The 16839-nt window shown below is 42.6% G+C and overlaps 1 protein-coding gene across 2 annotated transcripts in view; it reads right to left on the bottom strand.

The window, feature by feature from the left end:
* Nucleotides 1-16839, bottom strand: part of jmjd1cb (jumonji domain containing 1Cb) — a 101558-nt gene that overhangs the window by 7473 nt on the left and 77246 nt on the right. For both annotated transcript variants that reach the window (XM_044102983.1, XM_044102984.1), the window contains 17 exons: nucleotides 16611-16751; nucleotides 16009-16050; nucleotides 14563-14833; nucleotides 12928-13476; nucleotides 12505-12847; nucleotides 10003-10963; nucleotides 9720-9881; nucleotides 8724-8896; nucleotides 8239-8401; nucleotides 4970-7346; nucleotides 3729-3930; nucleotides 2506-2720; nucleotides 1993-2145; nucleotides 1593-1682; nucleotides 1321-1445; nucleotides 431-665; nucleotides 84-298 (listed from right to left, as the gene is read on the bottom strand). In XM_044102983.1, coding sequence (XP_043958918.1) covers nucleotides 84-298; nucleotides 431-665; nucleotides 1321-1445; nucleotides 1593-1682; nucleotides 1993-2145; nucleotides 2506-2720; nucleotides 3729-3930; nucleotides 4970-7346; nucleotides 8239-8401; nucleotides 8724-8896; nucleotides 9720-9881; nucleotides 10003-10963; nucleotides 12505-12847; nucleotides 12928-13476; nucleotides 14563-14833; nucleotides 16009-16050; nucleotides 16611-16751 — 6417 coding nt within the window. The remainder of the gene's footprint in view (nucleotides 1-83; nucleotides 299-430; nucleotides 666-1320; nucleotides 1446-1592; nucleotides 1683-1992; nucleotides 2146-2505; nucleotides 2721-3728; nucleotides 3931-4969; nucleotides 7347-8238; nucleotides 8402-8723; nucleotides 8897-9719; nucleotides 9882-10002; nucleotides 10964-12504; nucleotides 12848-12927; nucleotides 13477-14562; nucleotides 14834-16008; nucleotides 16051-16610; nucleotides 16752-16839) is intronic.

Raw genomic sequence — 16839 nt, 5'->3', positions numbered from 1 at the left:
GTGAATTTGAAAACCTTAAGCTTGTCAAAGGTGATGCAACAGTGTGCACCATTTAATTGGGATTAGTGAGCTGGTCAGCTTACCTGTGCAGCAGTAGAGTAAACAGGTGCAAAGGCAATTCCTGCATCAGTAGAACCCAGCTTGAGCTTTCCTGCAGTGGTGGTGAGCAGGTCTCTGAGCGTGGAGCCCTGCTCTGTGCTGTTAGCCACCAGCACAGAGTTTTTACACTGCTGCAAGACTCCCTCCCCGTCTTTCTCCTCTTTCACACATTTACCTGGCACCACTGACTGCTTGTTTTCTGTTTCACAAGAAGAGCAACAATTTAGCAATGTAATTTCTGAAATTAAAACCAAACTTAAGATACTAACTGTGAGATAGTGACACACCAATAAAAAAAAAAAAACTAAAAAAAGTCACTTCCTTTTCTCACCTTTCTTTTCCTCCCTGGATTTCTGCTCTGCAAGGTCAGCCAGGAAGTGAAGTGGGGACTGAGACTCAGGTGGGGTGACAGGTAGACTGTCGTGGTCACTGCCAGGACTGCTGCCCCCCCCATGGCCTCCGTTGGTCTCAGCCTTGGCTCCCCCGTCCTCTGGGTTCTGCTGGGAGCCGGGCTCAGCCTTCACCAGAGACAGTTTGTTACTGTGGTTCAGCACGTTCTGCAGGACCTGGTGGACAGAAACAACACAGTTACATTTAAAGACAGACTGAGTTAAGTTCTATCAAGGGCTTTATACATCAAATAGGACTTTAAAAAATTTGTTCGTTATTTGACATTTTGAAATTGGGCTTCTGTCTCTTTAAAAAAATCCTGATCTTTTTAAAACTCTGCCTTCAGGAAGTCATCAGAGCATGGCTCCTCTATTCATCCTTTACCAAAGTTTTTACCAACACTGCACTGAGAAGTAGTTCCTATAATGAGCTCATCAGATGCACAGTTCCACCAGGTGTTTGCTAATTGCTGCTGGCTAGTCTGAAGGAGTTGAGTGGTGGACTGGCAAAGGAGGGCTGCTTTGTGAGGTGGAAGCTTGGAAACTGTTAGGGCTAGGTCCAACCAGGTGTTTTACACAAATGAATGGTTGCCATGGAGATGAAAGAATTTCTCAAACATGTATAAAAGATGTTTATACAACACTTCAGATATGCTTTTTATGAGGGAATAGAATCATAACGTAAAGCTAAAAAAAGTCTTTTTTTTTTTTTTCCAGAATACTGCCTTATTAAATTCAACAGCTGGACACAGACTGAAGGTGAGAATCCTTCCTTAAGTTCCCTCATTATGAATGAGCCTGTGGTGTCCCAGAGTGGGGCAGACTGCAGTACCTGTGACACTCCATTGGTTGCTGGGAGCTTGGTGAGGACGTTCTGTTTGGTGGAACACGGACATTTAAACGGGATGTTGCTTTTGTCTCTAAGGGAGTGAATGGAGGTCACCAGCTCTGTTAACACTGCAATAAAAAGAACATTAAATGTGAAAACGTGTTAAAAGACAAATGTTTCAGCAAAAACATACCATAAGTATATATAAGTATGAATATAAAAATCAGTAATATCCATCACATTAAAAACAGACATGAAGCCAACATGTATCATACCTTTGCCAGGGATGATCTGTGTTGGCATGAGATGTTTATGGTCATGAGCTTGACCTTTAACACACTTCAACCAGCCATACAGCTCTTTATCTAAACAGAGGGATGACACAGGTCATTAGCTTCAGAATTAGCAAACATCTGAATGATTCCAGCCCAATGTCTACAACAATACTCATGCTACTGCAGACAACAGGGAACTTTAATCCTCAGGTGACTACTGTGATTGAAAAGTCTTCATAGTTAACAAAAGGTTGTGAGATAAAACTACTTTATTCCAAGGAATTTATAGAAGATTTGTCATGTAAAGCTGTAGGTTACATGTTGGGTCTTGAGTTTGTTTTCACAGCATTTTGGGGATCAGATGGACTAATGCTACCCATCTACAAAAACAAACACTCACCTTTGCAACTCCTTCTCTCCTTGGCTTTGTAACAGTCGAGGCAGACCACAAAGCCACACTTCTGGCAGACCCAGTGGATGTTAAAGAGTGTTGCTTCACAAGCGTCACACATCTCTCTAACCCCTCTGACTGCCCGTTTCCAGGCTAGCTTTGCTGAAACAGGAAAAAAAACACATTCTGTGTAAAAATCTGAGAAACTATTTTACGATCAAGGCACAAAAAGGAAATCCTGTGTGAATTGTGGCATTTTCACATCTTTAACGGTTCCAAAACTAAACTAAATCTTGCTTCAGGAGTACAAACACAAACCGAAAATTCCATTATTCCCTGCAAAGAAAGGCGTGCTGGAATAAGTTTAAGAGATCTGCAGCTCAGGAGGATTATGTATAAAGACTTGTTTAAATTTATCACTAAAAATATAAAAGGAAAACCTGCCTTCAAACACATCTACAGTTATGAACCTCCATTTTTCCTAAAATTACAGAGCATGATAGCTGATTTTAGTCTACTCACCATCCTTCTTGATCCAGCTGGCTGCAGTGTTTTCAGTCATCACCATCTGACAGAACTTATCTCCTATGTAACTGAGGATGTACTTGGCAGTTATCTGGTCCAAGTGGCTGTCCTCCAGGGGCCCAGGGACCCATAAGGCCAAGGCCTCTTCGTCAAACTGGTCTGGGGTGGAGAAGCCATCCATTCGAATGACTCCATTTTTGCTGAAGGATAGCCTGGGTGGTATTAAAAATAAAAGATGAAAAGGTGAGAATTTTGTATAAAGATCAATAAAGCTTCTGAGAACACCACTGGAAGTTCAGGACGGTTTTTACATTATAAGAAAAGAGATTTCTTTTTAATGGATGGGGAATAACGCTCCTGAAACTCAAACCAACCAAAACCTCAAATATCACAGCAATGACCCATTTATCTATGATGTCTGCACTGAAAGACAGACTCACTTCAAAATGTTAGGCATGACCTACTTTTAGATGAATTCATCTAATAATTATTTGACCACTTGGGGGCGCCCCTTTCTGGGCAATTTTATTCCCAGATGTTCAGTATATCTTTAAATAGGAAACTTTTAAAGTAAAACAACAGCTAAGTCTCATGTCATGGTTGAGCAGCATACTGTGAATTTCACATCCTTGATTCCAAACCATATGCAGTATTCTCAGCAGTTCATCAAAAGCAGCATATTTTTCAAAGATGTGACAGGAATCCGTCACATTTATTCACTTAAAACACAATTCACCATCACACACAGCAAGATGGAAAACATTGCAAGGCAGCTTTACAATAAATCACCAAGAGTTAAAAAGTTAACAAAACAAATCAAGTCAAAAGTAAAAGTAGATGCCAGTGCCTCTGTGTCTCAGAAGAACCAGAGCTATATGAGTCAGATGACGGATTTTGTTAATGATCTTTAATGTCAAGCTATCTGACAAATCACATACAGTCTGGGCCAACTGCAGAATGACTGAAAACAGAGTGGAAACACACAATATTCTGCACAAGTGGACTGCAAAAATGGAACTGCAGCGGCAATGTTGGATTATATCTCCATAAACAGTGTAGGATTATCAATAAAGCAAAATCATGGAATCAAATCTGAAATAGAAAAATAATTATGCTTCAACATTTGTAACTCATGTTATCTGAAAACCCAACTAAAATAAGGAGAATATTAAAAACTAAATGTCTTCTCCAAGACACAGATGGGTGAGAAAGCCATTTACCGTCTGAAATAGTAGAACCGGCAGAAAACGGGGGAATGTGCTGGCTCCTCCCCCTTTTTACTGCGGACGACCCGGCACTCTCGACATTTCTGGAGGTTAGGTCCAATTTCTGAACAAGAGTCATCCTGCAGAAAGGACTCCCCTGTCTGTTTGAGCTTCTTCACTTTCCTCCAGTCCTTCAGCACAGAACGAGGGATGCCATCTGAACAGAGCACACACCAAGTCATTAGTCCTGGACGTGACAGACAGATTACACAGAAATTAATCAGAATTGCAAATGTCATTTTGATTCATTTATGATGATTTTTTGTTCCATTTGAAAACGGAAACTTTGAGACTTGAGAAGAAAAAAAAAACATTTGTTGTTTTACTCTCGTGTTTAAATGTGAACCTGTTTTAAAAGGAGGGTATTATGTAAAATGTACTTTTTTGAGCTTTATTTGAGTTAGTTCCTTTGATTCTTTCAGAAATCCTTTATTCTCTCCTGGCAGCCATTCAGAGGCGGTCTCTTGTGCTCCACATAGCACCCCTCCCTCACTCACCTATGCCAGTAGCTTGCCATACTTGGTGTGTGAATGTGTGCATGAATGGAAATGACTGATTTAATTGGAAAGCATCTTTGAAATGCACTTTTTAAGTCTGATGTCATTTCATTAAAAGTTCCAGACACTTCAAAATAGGGGTGCACTGATTTTAGCGGCCAGTCGATTTTCTTAATTTTGGGAGATCGGTATTTGGCCGATACTTACATGTGAAACTGATTTTACCTGCCTCATCAAAAGTCTAAATCAGCCACTACAATTGAGGGAAAATCCTAAAGGAAGGGAAGTAGGAAGGAAAGTAAGAAAGGGAGGGAGGGAGGAACGCACCCACCCACCGACCCAACCAACCATCCATCCATCTATCCATCCATCCACTTCTGCCCTCCCATGAGAGAGGTTTGACTGTCAGACCAGCTCATCAGGTCATGTCTGTATGTTTCTAGTTAACAACAGTCACCCCATTGCTGCCAGCGCAGTAACTTCCTTGCTATATTTTCTGACATTTTAGACAAAAAAATATTGGTATTGGCCAAAATCAGAATCAGCAGGTCGATTAGATTGGTAATCTGCGATCAGCAGGAAAACTGCAATCGGTGCACCCCTACTTTAAAATTCTCAGTGTTTCGTGTTCTTTTTACATTTGAAGAACCTTAGTGAGGGGGAAAACACTGTTTCAAACATTAACAGTACAGGACTTACTGCTGCTCGCCAGTTTAAGCTTGGTTTTCTCACGAGCTGATCGAAAGATACCGTTGGGCTTCACATCCTCATCGTCCTTCTCATGGTCTCCTTTCCTTTTGGCCATGTCATTCTGCTTCTTCTTATAGGTTGGTTTAGACTGGCGCTTTGCTCTGCCCTCCATCTTGCTTTCACTGGTGTCAGAGTCATCTCCGCCACTTTCTGACCCAGAGTCATAAGAACGTTTGAACCCTCGCCTTGAGAGATGACTGGATTTCTTTTCCTCTCCACCTCCACCTGTTGATCCAGCATTCTTCCCCTCCAGGTTTCGTTCACCTCTGCTTCCAATGTCTTTGTTCATGTCCACCTCACTGGACGTGGAGGCACTGAGATTGACCGTACAGGGCTTGATCATATCTGACATGGCTGTAGCATTGCACATGCTGGTTGTGGTGGTGAGCAGCTTCTCTGCTTTTGTGCTCGAGGAGGCCGTCGTAGAAGTCTTGTCCTCCTCAGAGTGTCGCGTTAACCAGGCTTTCTTCAGCTTGTGGTAGTTACTGGGCTGTGCTGAACCCAGCGAGGTCGATCCGGAAGATTGGCCATTAGGTAACGGACTGGACGTGCCTGGTGTTGTGCTACCAGGTGCACAGCTGGTGTTACTAATCTCACCTGAGGAGACTCCGCTAGAACAGGGTGGAGGGGTGGAGCTGTGACTGGGTGTCTTTTCAACTGGATCCACAATTGATGAAGTGTTTCCAGTGGGCAATGATGCAGGACCAGCAGGGAGGTTGGTCTTAGACTGGGCTGCAGCCAAGGCAGCCTTGTGCTTTTTGAGATGTACAAAAGAGGACAAGTTAGGCTGGTTAGAGGCAGTAATGGGACTAGAAGCTGAGGTGTTGCTTTGAGCAAGTAGGGTTGTTGCTGCCGAATTACTCGGAGGCAAAGACAGTCCTGGTGATATGGAGTGTGAGTCAACAGCTTCTCCTGAGAGGCTGGGCAGCCAGCCTCCAACACCAGGTTTAAGGTTTCCAAACTCAGCTGAATATCCTGACTTTGGTGGTTTATTCTGAACATCAACAGCTGGTGAGAACACAACAGGGGACCTGCACATAGAGTTCGTAGTGCTGACACCTGCAGGTCCCTGATAGCTTTGCATGGAGGTGGCTTTATACGGAACAGAAACGTTGTCCATGTTTGCGTTGACTTGAATAACTCTGCCTCCTCCAGCTTCTTGAGCAGCCTCCCTCATACGCAGACATTCCCCCGGGAGCCTCGAAGGGTAGGACATAGAAACCTCCCTATGCACTGTAGCACCAGATTTGTTAGCACCAACTGGACTTTCATACCTAACTGACGTAGTTGGACGTACAATGACGGAGGCCATTGCTGATTGAGGCTTACCCCTCAACACATCTGTGTCTCTACAGAACACACTTCCTCTTTCTTGAATCAGATCTCTACCACGCCATCCATCTGTCATAACATCCCCACTGATAGTGGAGGCCACTGAGGTGACGGCAGCACCGATTCCATGGACTTTGACATCCCTGAGTTCTGGCACCAGCGTGGGAGGCTTCTGCTGCTCTGCTGATGTTTTGGTGCCAGCTGTTGGTAAGCTGACTGGCTGGATGGGTGTGAGGGTCGGGGGTGACAGACGTCCACCATATCCAGCTTTGTCCCTCTCCTTCTCTCGCTCTGCCGTCTCTTTGCGCTCCAAGGACAGCTGTGTGGGTGGATGGTAGACAGGAGCTCGGTACAGAGATGGCATTGCCCTGAGCTGGTGTTGCTGATGCTGGTGATGGTTGGAGACCGAGGACAAGGACGACGACGTGGAGGTGGTATTGGAGGCAGCAGGACTGTGGCGATCCTTCCTGTCCATGCTTGTCAAATGTTGATGAGGGATAAGAGCAGCCTGCTGGCTGAGCTGCTCAGTAATTTTCCCTGCTAAACCTTCTCCTCCTTCTGGTTGGTGCTTTATAAGAGGAGGAGGCTTAGAGAGAGAAGCTTTGGAGCTGTAACTAACCAAAGACTGACTTCCCTGGCTTTGCACAGCTGCCGCAACGCTGACCCCCACTACTTTGTCATAGTAAGAACTTTGCTCCTTGGAAGGATACAGCCTTGGAGGCTCATTCACAACGCTGTTTGAGATTGTGGTGTAGTAGCTGCTTTTTTCTGGCTGGATGACGTGGAGGTGAGTGTGGCTGGTCTTTGGACTTGAAGAGGCAAGAGCTGGTATCCGGACAGGGAATGCTGGCTCTTTGCTCCTGTCCCTGTCCAACCCGGGGTCAGAGGGCCGCAGAATCTTAGCAGTGAAAGGCGCAACCTCAATGCTCTCCTTCAGAATTTGACGATTTTCCTCCTTGTATTTAATGGTCCGGTCTGCAGCATGAAGTACTTCCTGAAAATTGAAAATCCACATATTGTCAGAAATTACAAAATTGTATTAAAATAATTTGATCCAGCAACATTAAAATGGTCAAAACTACAATAAAAGACTCATTCATTCATTCAAACCATTTTATATTCTACATTTATTAATAGTTTTTGTGCTTTTTTTGTTTTCATCTTCTGAACTTCTAGTTAAGTTTATCGCAACTTTTAATGAGCCTTTATGTCTGAAGTGAAAGCTAAAATATTTTTAAATGTTTAATAGGTCCAGTAGTTTTATATATACATTCTGCCACAACTCATGATCTGGATGTGACTTGAACAGAAAATGAGTTTGAAATTCCTGCTGTACACCTTTCTGTTATTAAAGGAAAACATCTGAGACAGTCTTCAGACCTACAATAAATTATTCTTTTCTTCTATTTTTTATAAAAACATAGAATGTTGAAAATCACAAAATTGAAGATTTATAATAACATTATTAAGCTATTGCAATGGGAAAAATGCTAAATGCTTTTGTTTTTATTCACATCTGTAAATTCTGTCTGTTTACCATCAAAACATACACAGCATTCAGCAGTGAATGTCCTCACACTGTTGGCTTGTGCAGCCACAGAGAAGGCACTGTTGACTGATGAACAAAACTGTCATTTTTACAACTTTATGCACACACCTTCATTTTCAAGTAAAATGCCTCAAGTCCAAGTCGAGTCCATCAAGTGAGTTCATCAAGTCGAATAGAAAGCCATTAAATCTGTAGCTAGAGTCTAACTAGATTCAAACTCACAACATGAGTCCTTGTCTCTGTTATTTAGAAAGCCTTTAGTGATGATGGCTTTCTAAAGAAATCATCGTTGATGATGCACTTTGACTGCACAAGCTGTCACAGTGCAACTATGTACCTGTGTATTTGTCAGGCGGGTTTTGCTGTGCGGATCCAGGTAAAGGCGGTGCAGGTGGACATCTTTTCCTGTTGGGGTACGACTTCTGTCTGTCTGGTCTGGTTTTATTTGAGCAAAGGTTAAATTCCTGACGGGATCCACAAAACCCTTTTTCTCCACATCTCTGCAAACAGACAATTCAAACAAGTTAAAGCAGATGCTTTTGCCTGAAATCTCATCATAACAACATTTTGCAACCCTTTTTAAAAGTTAGTGGTGGTTAGATAAGCAATAGTGGTTTGTGTATCCTTAATGCTCCATTTTGACAATACAATAACCATTAGAAACATAGAACTAATGATAGCCAAGTTTTTGAGAAGTTTTGTTATGAATAGAAGGTTTTACACAAGCTATTGTTGGGTTTTAACACTAAACAGACATCACTCTTAATTCATCTCTTCTAAGGCTATTTTTTGGAAAATAAAGTTAAAGACTTATTCTCTTACTCTTTATGAACATCCATGACAGTCTTTGACATTGATGGGTTGGTATGCATGTTGATCTTAGCAGAGGGGCGGTGAGCGTCAGCGCTGGCTGGCCTGACTGGAATGTGGTTCAGTAAACCGAGACCGTCAGTGGAACTACCAGCAGTCTGATGCAGCCATGGACTGGCAGTGTTCTGCACAGGACAAGCAAAACCCAGACAGGAAAAGACTTTACCATCACTGGCAAATGGCTACAGCAAGAACAAAGTAAATACAATAACAGTAAAACTTAAAGAAAACGTTTAAAGGCATAGTATGCAACATTTACAAAAAAATGTTTTTCACATATTTGTTAAAGTTATGTCAAGACAGCACAATATAAAAGAAATAAATGTGAAAAAAAAATCATGCTTCTCTGCCTTCTCCCGGTACTACCTCCAGAAATACACAGCTCAGTCAAAAACAACCAATCAGAGTCAGGAGGAGGGTCTTAGCGCTGTCAATCACTCTTATGCTCAGACCCTCCCCTTTGCTTTCTGCTGAGCTACAGGTGGGTCACTGCAGCATAGCCTGCCACGAATGCTAAGGCTATTTAACCGATGACAGCGGTTAAACAAAACAAAAAAAACAAATAAAAAAACTGTTTTCCTATCCGTTAAGTTCTCACTCTGCCATTAGCACATTTAGCACGATGTACACGAGGTTGACGGCTCTAAGCCCCGCCTCCTGACTCTGATTGGTTCTATCTGTCTGGTATCAGTGGATTTCTTCAGACAGTAATAGCAGAACAGGGAGGAGGTGGAAGAGCTTAATTTTTTTCACAGATTATTGGTCTCAAACCATACTGTCACAATATAGTGATAGTTTTAATAAATATGGAAAAAATATATTTTTGGAAAAGTAATATACTGCAGCTTTAACAGTTATGTGCTACTTTGATAGTTTAGGTCCTACAATCCCAATGAAATACAAGCTAAATGTGCTTTAAACCCCCTGAACTCTGAGCATTACACCTACCCTCCTTAGAGACGCCTCAGAATTCACAGTGATGGGATTTTCAGAGTGCACCCATTTAGCAGTTGGTGGGAGGCTGAGTCCTGGGGGGTACGGAGGTGGCGTTCCATTAGGGTAAGGCCATATGATGGGGAACAAACTGAGACCTGCTGCTCCACCATGACCCTGAAAACAGAGGGAAGGTTGAGTGGACCCTTTCACCAACGCAACATTTCAGAATAAGAAACAAAAGGATGAGTTTAAAACAATAGAGGTATTATTGTGGTTCTTGTATCAGGACACACACCTGCAAGAACTGCTGCTGATGTGTAGCTGCTGGGTGAGGAAGGGCAAGGTGGCTGAGACCGCCTGGGGAGTCCAGCCGAGGGTGTCCTGCAAACAGAGAGCCTGGGGGAGGATGCATAGCTGGGAGCATTCCAGGGGGCAGGAGGTGTGGATGAGGGAGGGGTGAGGAGTGAGGAGGGGCGAGGAGGTGGGAGGCACCATGGGGATGGGATGGAGATGTTAGGCAAGGGGAGTGGGGAGAGGGTGGGTGCAAGGGGTGCAAGTGGGGATGCAGATAGGCTGCCACATGGTTGGAGGAGTTAGGTGGAGTGACAGAGTTATCTGCGTCTGAGCGAACTAATGCTGGGTCCCTGTAAACAGTGAAGGTCTCGTTCTTGTCGATGATCAGCGGACTCTTTGTGCTGCCGCTCGCACTGACTCCACCCGCTTCTGACCGCAACCCCACTGGCTTGAAACCAGAGCGTGGAGGTTCCACTAAGTCCACCTTGATGGGCAAGCGAGCACTTGGGGATGGGGAGGAGTCGGGGTACCTCAGGACTTTATGCTTACTGACCTCAGGAGTAGTGTTTGCTTTGGGTTTGGAGATGTCCAGGAGGCCCGGGTGGGGTTTAGCTTTAAGAGGGTCCGCTGGGTTCGGGCTGGGATACGACTGGTTGTGAGAGCTGCTGGGGGGCTGGGATTTCTGAACAGGACTGGATGTGTGCCTGGGGCTCACTTTGGATTTGGCCAAGTCCGGGGTGGGAGTGAGGGTCTTGTGGTGGGGGGGTTGCTGCTGTGGAGGTTTACTGGAACCCTCAGATAGAGAAAGAGGAACTCCATGTTGGACAGCTGTATATTGTTGCATCTGTTGTGTGTGTTGCTGCTCATGCAGCTGCTGTTGCTGATGATGAAGCTGATGAGGAGAAACAACAGTTTTCTCCTTATCCACCAGGGGCGTAGTTTCAGCTATGGATGAGACCGGCCTGGAAACACACAGGACAAAAGAAACTTTAACAAATCTGCTAATTTCTTCAACAAAAGGAAAAGAACACGTGAGATCCAAACACACTCCCCAAACAGTGAAGTTTTAACCACTAGAAAGACAACAGACACACATCATTCTGCTTTGCTTTAGGGCAGTAATGATGAATCAAATCATTCAAATAATTATCAATTATCAAAATTCTTCTAGGCAAATTATTTGCAGCTGAGTTGGTGTTTGAGTGCCTGGCATGTGTGGAGCAAATAGTTTTGTAGCTAATGCTTAGCATAAGTGTAGCTTTACAGATGAATTTCCTACTATCCTGGTCACAACAAATGGGTGGCGGAGTGGACTGTGGTGTGTACATCCGTTGCTCACAAGGACACAAAAGATATAAGTGGCTGTGTGTGGAAAGTGAGAGTTCATCTATTAAACTGTTTAACAGATGAATACGACCGGAGTATTTTTGATAGTGTCTTTGTCATCCTGATTCTTTTTTATTATTAAACTGAATATAATTTCAGATTTATGTGTAATTTTTGTCCAGATTGACTTAAAAATTAGTTAGGTTAGGTTAATTTTCTAAACTACAGAAAAGTAATTGTTAGGAATACGCATGTAAGAAAATTTTGTACCAATGTTGATATTATGGCAGAGTTTACCAATATTTTATTTATTTATTTTTTCTATTTGATTACTAGATAAATCGGCAGAATAATCAATACATTAGTCAATTACTAAAATAATTGTTTTACAGCAGCCCCAGTATGTGTATCTGATCCTGGATCAATAATCTTTTCTTCTCAGAAAAAGATTTTTAGAGAAGACACCTGGTGTTTAGTGTTACTCACATTCTCTACTTAAGTATGAGTGTAAATACATGTGTTGGCATAGAAAAGATAAATTAAATAAAAACCACCTTTATATATAAAAAATTTGATAAAATATTAAGGGTGCAGACTAGATTTTCTTCTAACAGGAGAATTTAGTTTGAACTGTACCGAGTTCATTCAAAGTACATTTACTTCATTACTTGCCACTTGTCGACTGTGTAAACTAAGCTTTTGGAGTCAGTTTTAACATCCGAGCAACCAACAAATAAACCAGTTTAATGAAATTAAGTAAGCATAATTTTTTTTACATTTATTCTTTCCCTTTATGTAAAAGACTTTAAGTAGTACACTAATTTTTCTTTAAAACTCATGCGTGTTCTGATGCAATAACATATTTTAATGTGCATTTAATTTTTTATACACCTTTTTGGTAGGAAGTAAATATTCTGAAAGTCAAATGGATGCAATGAGTCAGCTGGCTCTGCTAGCTGCGGTGGGATTTGGTGAAAACCTACATAATTAAATAAGTGGTTTCTGAGCTGGATTGTTTTACTCAGCATACACAAGGGTTTGGTTGAGTGCATATATTCTTTCCATTTCATTTATTTCTTTAGTAATTCATATGCTTTTACATGGCTGGATGGAAGTTTTATTTGTCTCTTTAGCATTGCTTTTTCTGCTGGAAACCAGGAAAACACCAGAGGCTCACCTCATGACCTCAGCTGGGGTAAACTCCACTTTGCCGTTTAAACTTTTGGGCAATGTAACGCTGCCTCCAGTAACTCCCGGTGGCTTCATGAGTGAGTCCACCTCCGCTCTGCGGCACCCCTCTGGTGGGGAGGGGGATGTGGGTACAGGAGGAGATGAGACAGGGGAGGGGTTGAGGGGGAGGTACGGGGAGAGGGCCACCGACTCGTCTTTCTGGGAGGCGAGCAGCGCCGAGACCGCCTCCGAGCTCTCCTGGTGTACGGTGGCCTGAGCGTCGTCTGTAATGTCAATCACGTTGTTGCCATGGAGCTGGGACAGTGATGGAGTCTGGGATGGAGATGATGCTGGAAGACAAACATTAAGCAGGGTGAGAAGCTGGAAGCAGCTGACAGGCCTACCTTTTACAGTGCAGGCTGCAGCCTACCTTTTACAGTGTTCTTGGTGTTCTCCCCAGCTCCACTTTGGACCATGTCAGGTATGAGAGACGTTTGCTGCAGTGGAGACTGGGTGATCCGAGTCACTGCCTCCAATTCCTCCTCTTCATTTGTCAGAATTTGACCTGAATCCTTTACTGCACTTTTCTTAATGTCCTCAGCTGCTCGGAGCTCCGCCCACGGAGACAAGCACCTGATGAAAGACGAGGTATCGTTCATTTTGGGTCCCTTTAACACTGGCTTCTCCTCGTCCTCCATTTTGGAAATGGCACTTTTTATCACATCACTGCTGCGAGTCTTTAGCTCATTCTCAGAGTTAGGCTCAGAGGAAGAGGAGGAGGAGGACGAAGATGACGAGGATGATGAAGAGGAGGAGCAGCATGATGAGTGGGTGGTCCTCTTGTGTGGGTTTTCTGAGTCACTGCTCTCTGACAGATCTGAAGTCATGTCAGCCTTCAGTCTCTTCAGACCTGCTTTCTTCTCATCTTCTTCACCTTTCCTGCGTTTGTTTGCAGTCTGTTTTACCTTGGCCTTAGATTCTGGGCAAATGAAAACAATAACTGTTAGTTTTATCATGTAACATAAACGTAAAAACTCAAAACCTCAGTTTAGATAAAAGACAATATATCTGGAGAGGAAAACTTGACCAATAGTAAAGTAAAACGAGATTTTTCCCAGATGTTTAAAAGGACAATAAAAGGGGAGGGCTGTTTAGTGGGTTGCAAAATAAAAACATTGACAGGTGAATAAAGAAATTGGATAATAAAGAGACAAAGTTAAAGAAAAAATATCGACTGCTGATTTGCTTGACTTAAAATACACGATAGCAGATGACATCAGTGCTGTGTGACCATTTGACCCAGAGCAGAAAACATGAACATGAACACATTCAACCCTGGACAGCTGCACCTCATCACACCATAAATACCTCCATGTAGAGGTATTTAGAAGGTAAAGTTGAAGGCCTTATCTCATCACAATCTCTTTAAATGTTTTATCTAATTTGGACTTAAGATTCAGATTGTTACGGCCAGTTAGTGTGATGGTTTAGAAAAACAAACATATGACAGAGAAACAGAAGGAGCCAGAGGCCGCCAGCCTGGGAGGAGGAATACAACCTGCTAGAATGGCTTTCTGCTAAAAATGACGTTAATGAGAAGAAGTGGAGCAAGGATCTGGTTTTGGTGGGAGATCAGCAGAAGTTAATATGTTGACAATTCTGTTCTCTGGACACATGAGGGGGTGAAAGAGCCAGAAAATAGAGAAGTTGGCTGGACTGAGCAGCTGACTGCCTGGGTCAGCCACACTGCTGTAATGACACCTGCAGTAACTATGATTATTATGCAAGATAAAATGAACATTTTTCTGTTGGCTACTTATCGGCATTATCAACAACCTGGTGATGAAAAAAAATACACTTGATCAAATAATTCAGTGGACTTATGTAGATTTGATAAAATGTACATATTTTCTGCTGCTACAGAAAAAAAAACTTGGAATACAATTTTTCACAGACGGGATATCTGTGTGTAGGGAGTAAAATAGCAAAGTGTGGTAAAAGTGAAATATGAATACTTTTTGGATTAACTATAAATGTACATTTCTCAAATGTCAAACTTGCTCACCTCTCCCAGTGGTTTCCTCTCTCCGGTCCTTGTCCTCCTCTGGAAGGCTGCTGTCAGAGCCTTTCCTCCTGGAGGAGCGGCCGCCGCGTTGCTCTCTCTGCTCTCGCCCGCTGCCGCCTGGTGAGTGGTACGACTGGCTGACCGTCTGCTGCGTTTGCTGCGACTGACTCTGCTGCTGAGGGGCCAGGGGGCCCTGGGAGCTCTTAGGGCTGGGTCCTGATGACATCATAATGGGACGGGGGCTGTTGGCCTGGGCTCGTGTGTAATGACTCTGTTAGAATAAAAGGAGTTAGACATGCACTTTAACAAAAAATCAACATCCGAGAGTCAACACAAACTGCTTCATCATCAGATTAAAGCTTGTAATTTATATCTGTACTGACCACAGCTGCTGTCTGACTTCTGTCTTTAAGACATAAAATCTTCTTCAATAACAAAACAGAATTTTCTTTTGACTCTCATTTTAAGATGACCTTTGTACCACTATTGGTTGACGAGGGCAGCAAAATGTCACTGGAACTGAATGAATGAGCAGAGCCCTATCTGTTTAAGTCAGTAGGTTTCAGACAAACCTTCAGTGCAAACAGTGTCACTGAAATCATCCAAGAATATAAATGCTAAAAACACACTAGGTGGATATGATGAGGGAGCAATACTAAAGTCATAATGGACGCTGATACAAAAGCTCAACATTACAGGTGCAATATGAACTGGAGGTTTTAGTCTATTCTATGTTTGTCAGGTGAAAATCTAGTTGATTCTGAGGACAGCAGGGAGTCTAACGGTGATGTGGAGTTTATGTCTGAATCATGAGCTTCTGTCAGATCATAGCTTCATTCTGTGATCTACATGTGGTTGCAGTAACTCAAACATCCTCACACAGGGTGGAGGGTCAAAGTGAACCAGTATTACTCCGGTGTTTCAGAACTGAAACATCTGTGAGCGGTATAATGGGATTGCGGAACAAGTGTGGCGTGGCAATGTGAAACAAAGTGAACACACAACAATAACTGGAAGCTGTGGGTGTGTAGAGAACAGAATCACCGTCTGATCCTCCAGCATGTCTGATCTGAAAAATAAGCTGCAGATAATAACATGAAGGAGAAGATGCTGGATTATTCTCCTTGTTTTTAAAGCAGTGGTCTGCAACAAAACCAGATGTGGGGGAAATGTTTGACACACAAATATACATATCACTCAGTTGTAGACCCCAGCTGCAGTCTCTAAAAGAAGGCAGGTATGTGACCTCTACAGATCAACTTGTATGATATGAAAGGACACAGTGATCAAAGTGTGTGTTTATAGTGGAACGATGAATGAAAGGGGTCAAAGCTATGATTACAATGAGCACTTGTCTACTAGCAAACGATTTTAACCTCTGTGTGTTCTAGAAAGTGAAGGTATGGGGGGTTAGGGAGCAGATGGAGGGAAGGGGGTAAAGGGTACCTGAGAGTTGCCAGTGGTCCCGACGGGTCTCCCTCCTGCCATCTTTAATGTATCAAACAGAAAAGAAAATAATAAAAACAAAAGGAAAATCAAAATAAAACAAAATGAAATGAATGTGGGACAAGGACAGATTTTATTAATGACTGTAGGGGCCAGAAGTTACTGATTTCTAACATGTGAGCTATTTCATTCATGTTTGTCTTATGAGGCATCTGACAAGAACAAAATAAAAATAAAACACAAAACAAAATAACATAAAAGACAATGATCAAATTTATGTATTTAGCTGCCAACAGTGACATGACAGGAACTTAGTGCTAATCTGAGCGACAGAATGTATGAGTGGTGACTGAGCACCACACATAAAAAAGACAAACTTCACTATGACTAAGTGCATGTGACCAAGTTTTAAAGGACTCCAGTGAGACGGTCTCATTTCTGTTTGAAATCTATCCCTCTAAGATACAAAAATAACAGTCGCATATGTGATATAGAAAAATGTATTCCAGTCACAGAGAACCTCATCTTAGTGGTCATAAACCTACAATAAACAAGATGTACACAAGAGCTATTAGAAAACACACAAGTTTCCAGATACTCACATGAGCAGAGTTGTTCTGACTCGATCGCGACCTTCGTCTAGAGGTGATGCCGATGTTTTCTCCTTTTAGCAACGAGTGAACTACATCATCCAGAAAAGTCATCTGCACCATGGATGGGTCCACATTCTGAGGCTCTAGCACCTGAACACACATCAGCCATGTTTCACACTGTTCACTGTTAACCAGGGGACGGGCCTGATTAACATGAAGTTGAAATATAAATAATTTC

The sequence above is a fragment of the Gambusia affinis genome, linkage group LG20 (assembly GCF_019740435.1).
Source record: "Gambusia affinis linkage group LG20, SWU_Gaff_1.0, whole genome shotgun sequence".
NCBI classification, from domain to species: domain Eukaryota; kingdom Metazoa; phylum Chordata; class Actinopteri; order Cyprinodontiformes; family Poeciliidae; genus Gambusia; species Gambusia affinis.
Note: the sequence above shows the minus strand (reverse complement) of the source record. Positions and strands in the feature narration are given on the sequence as shown.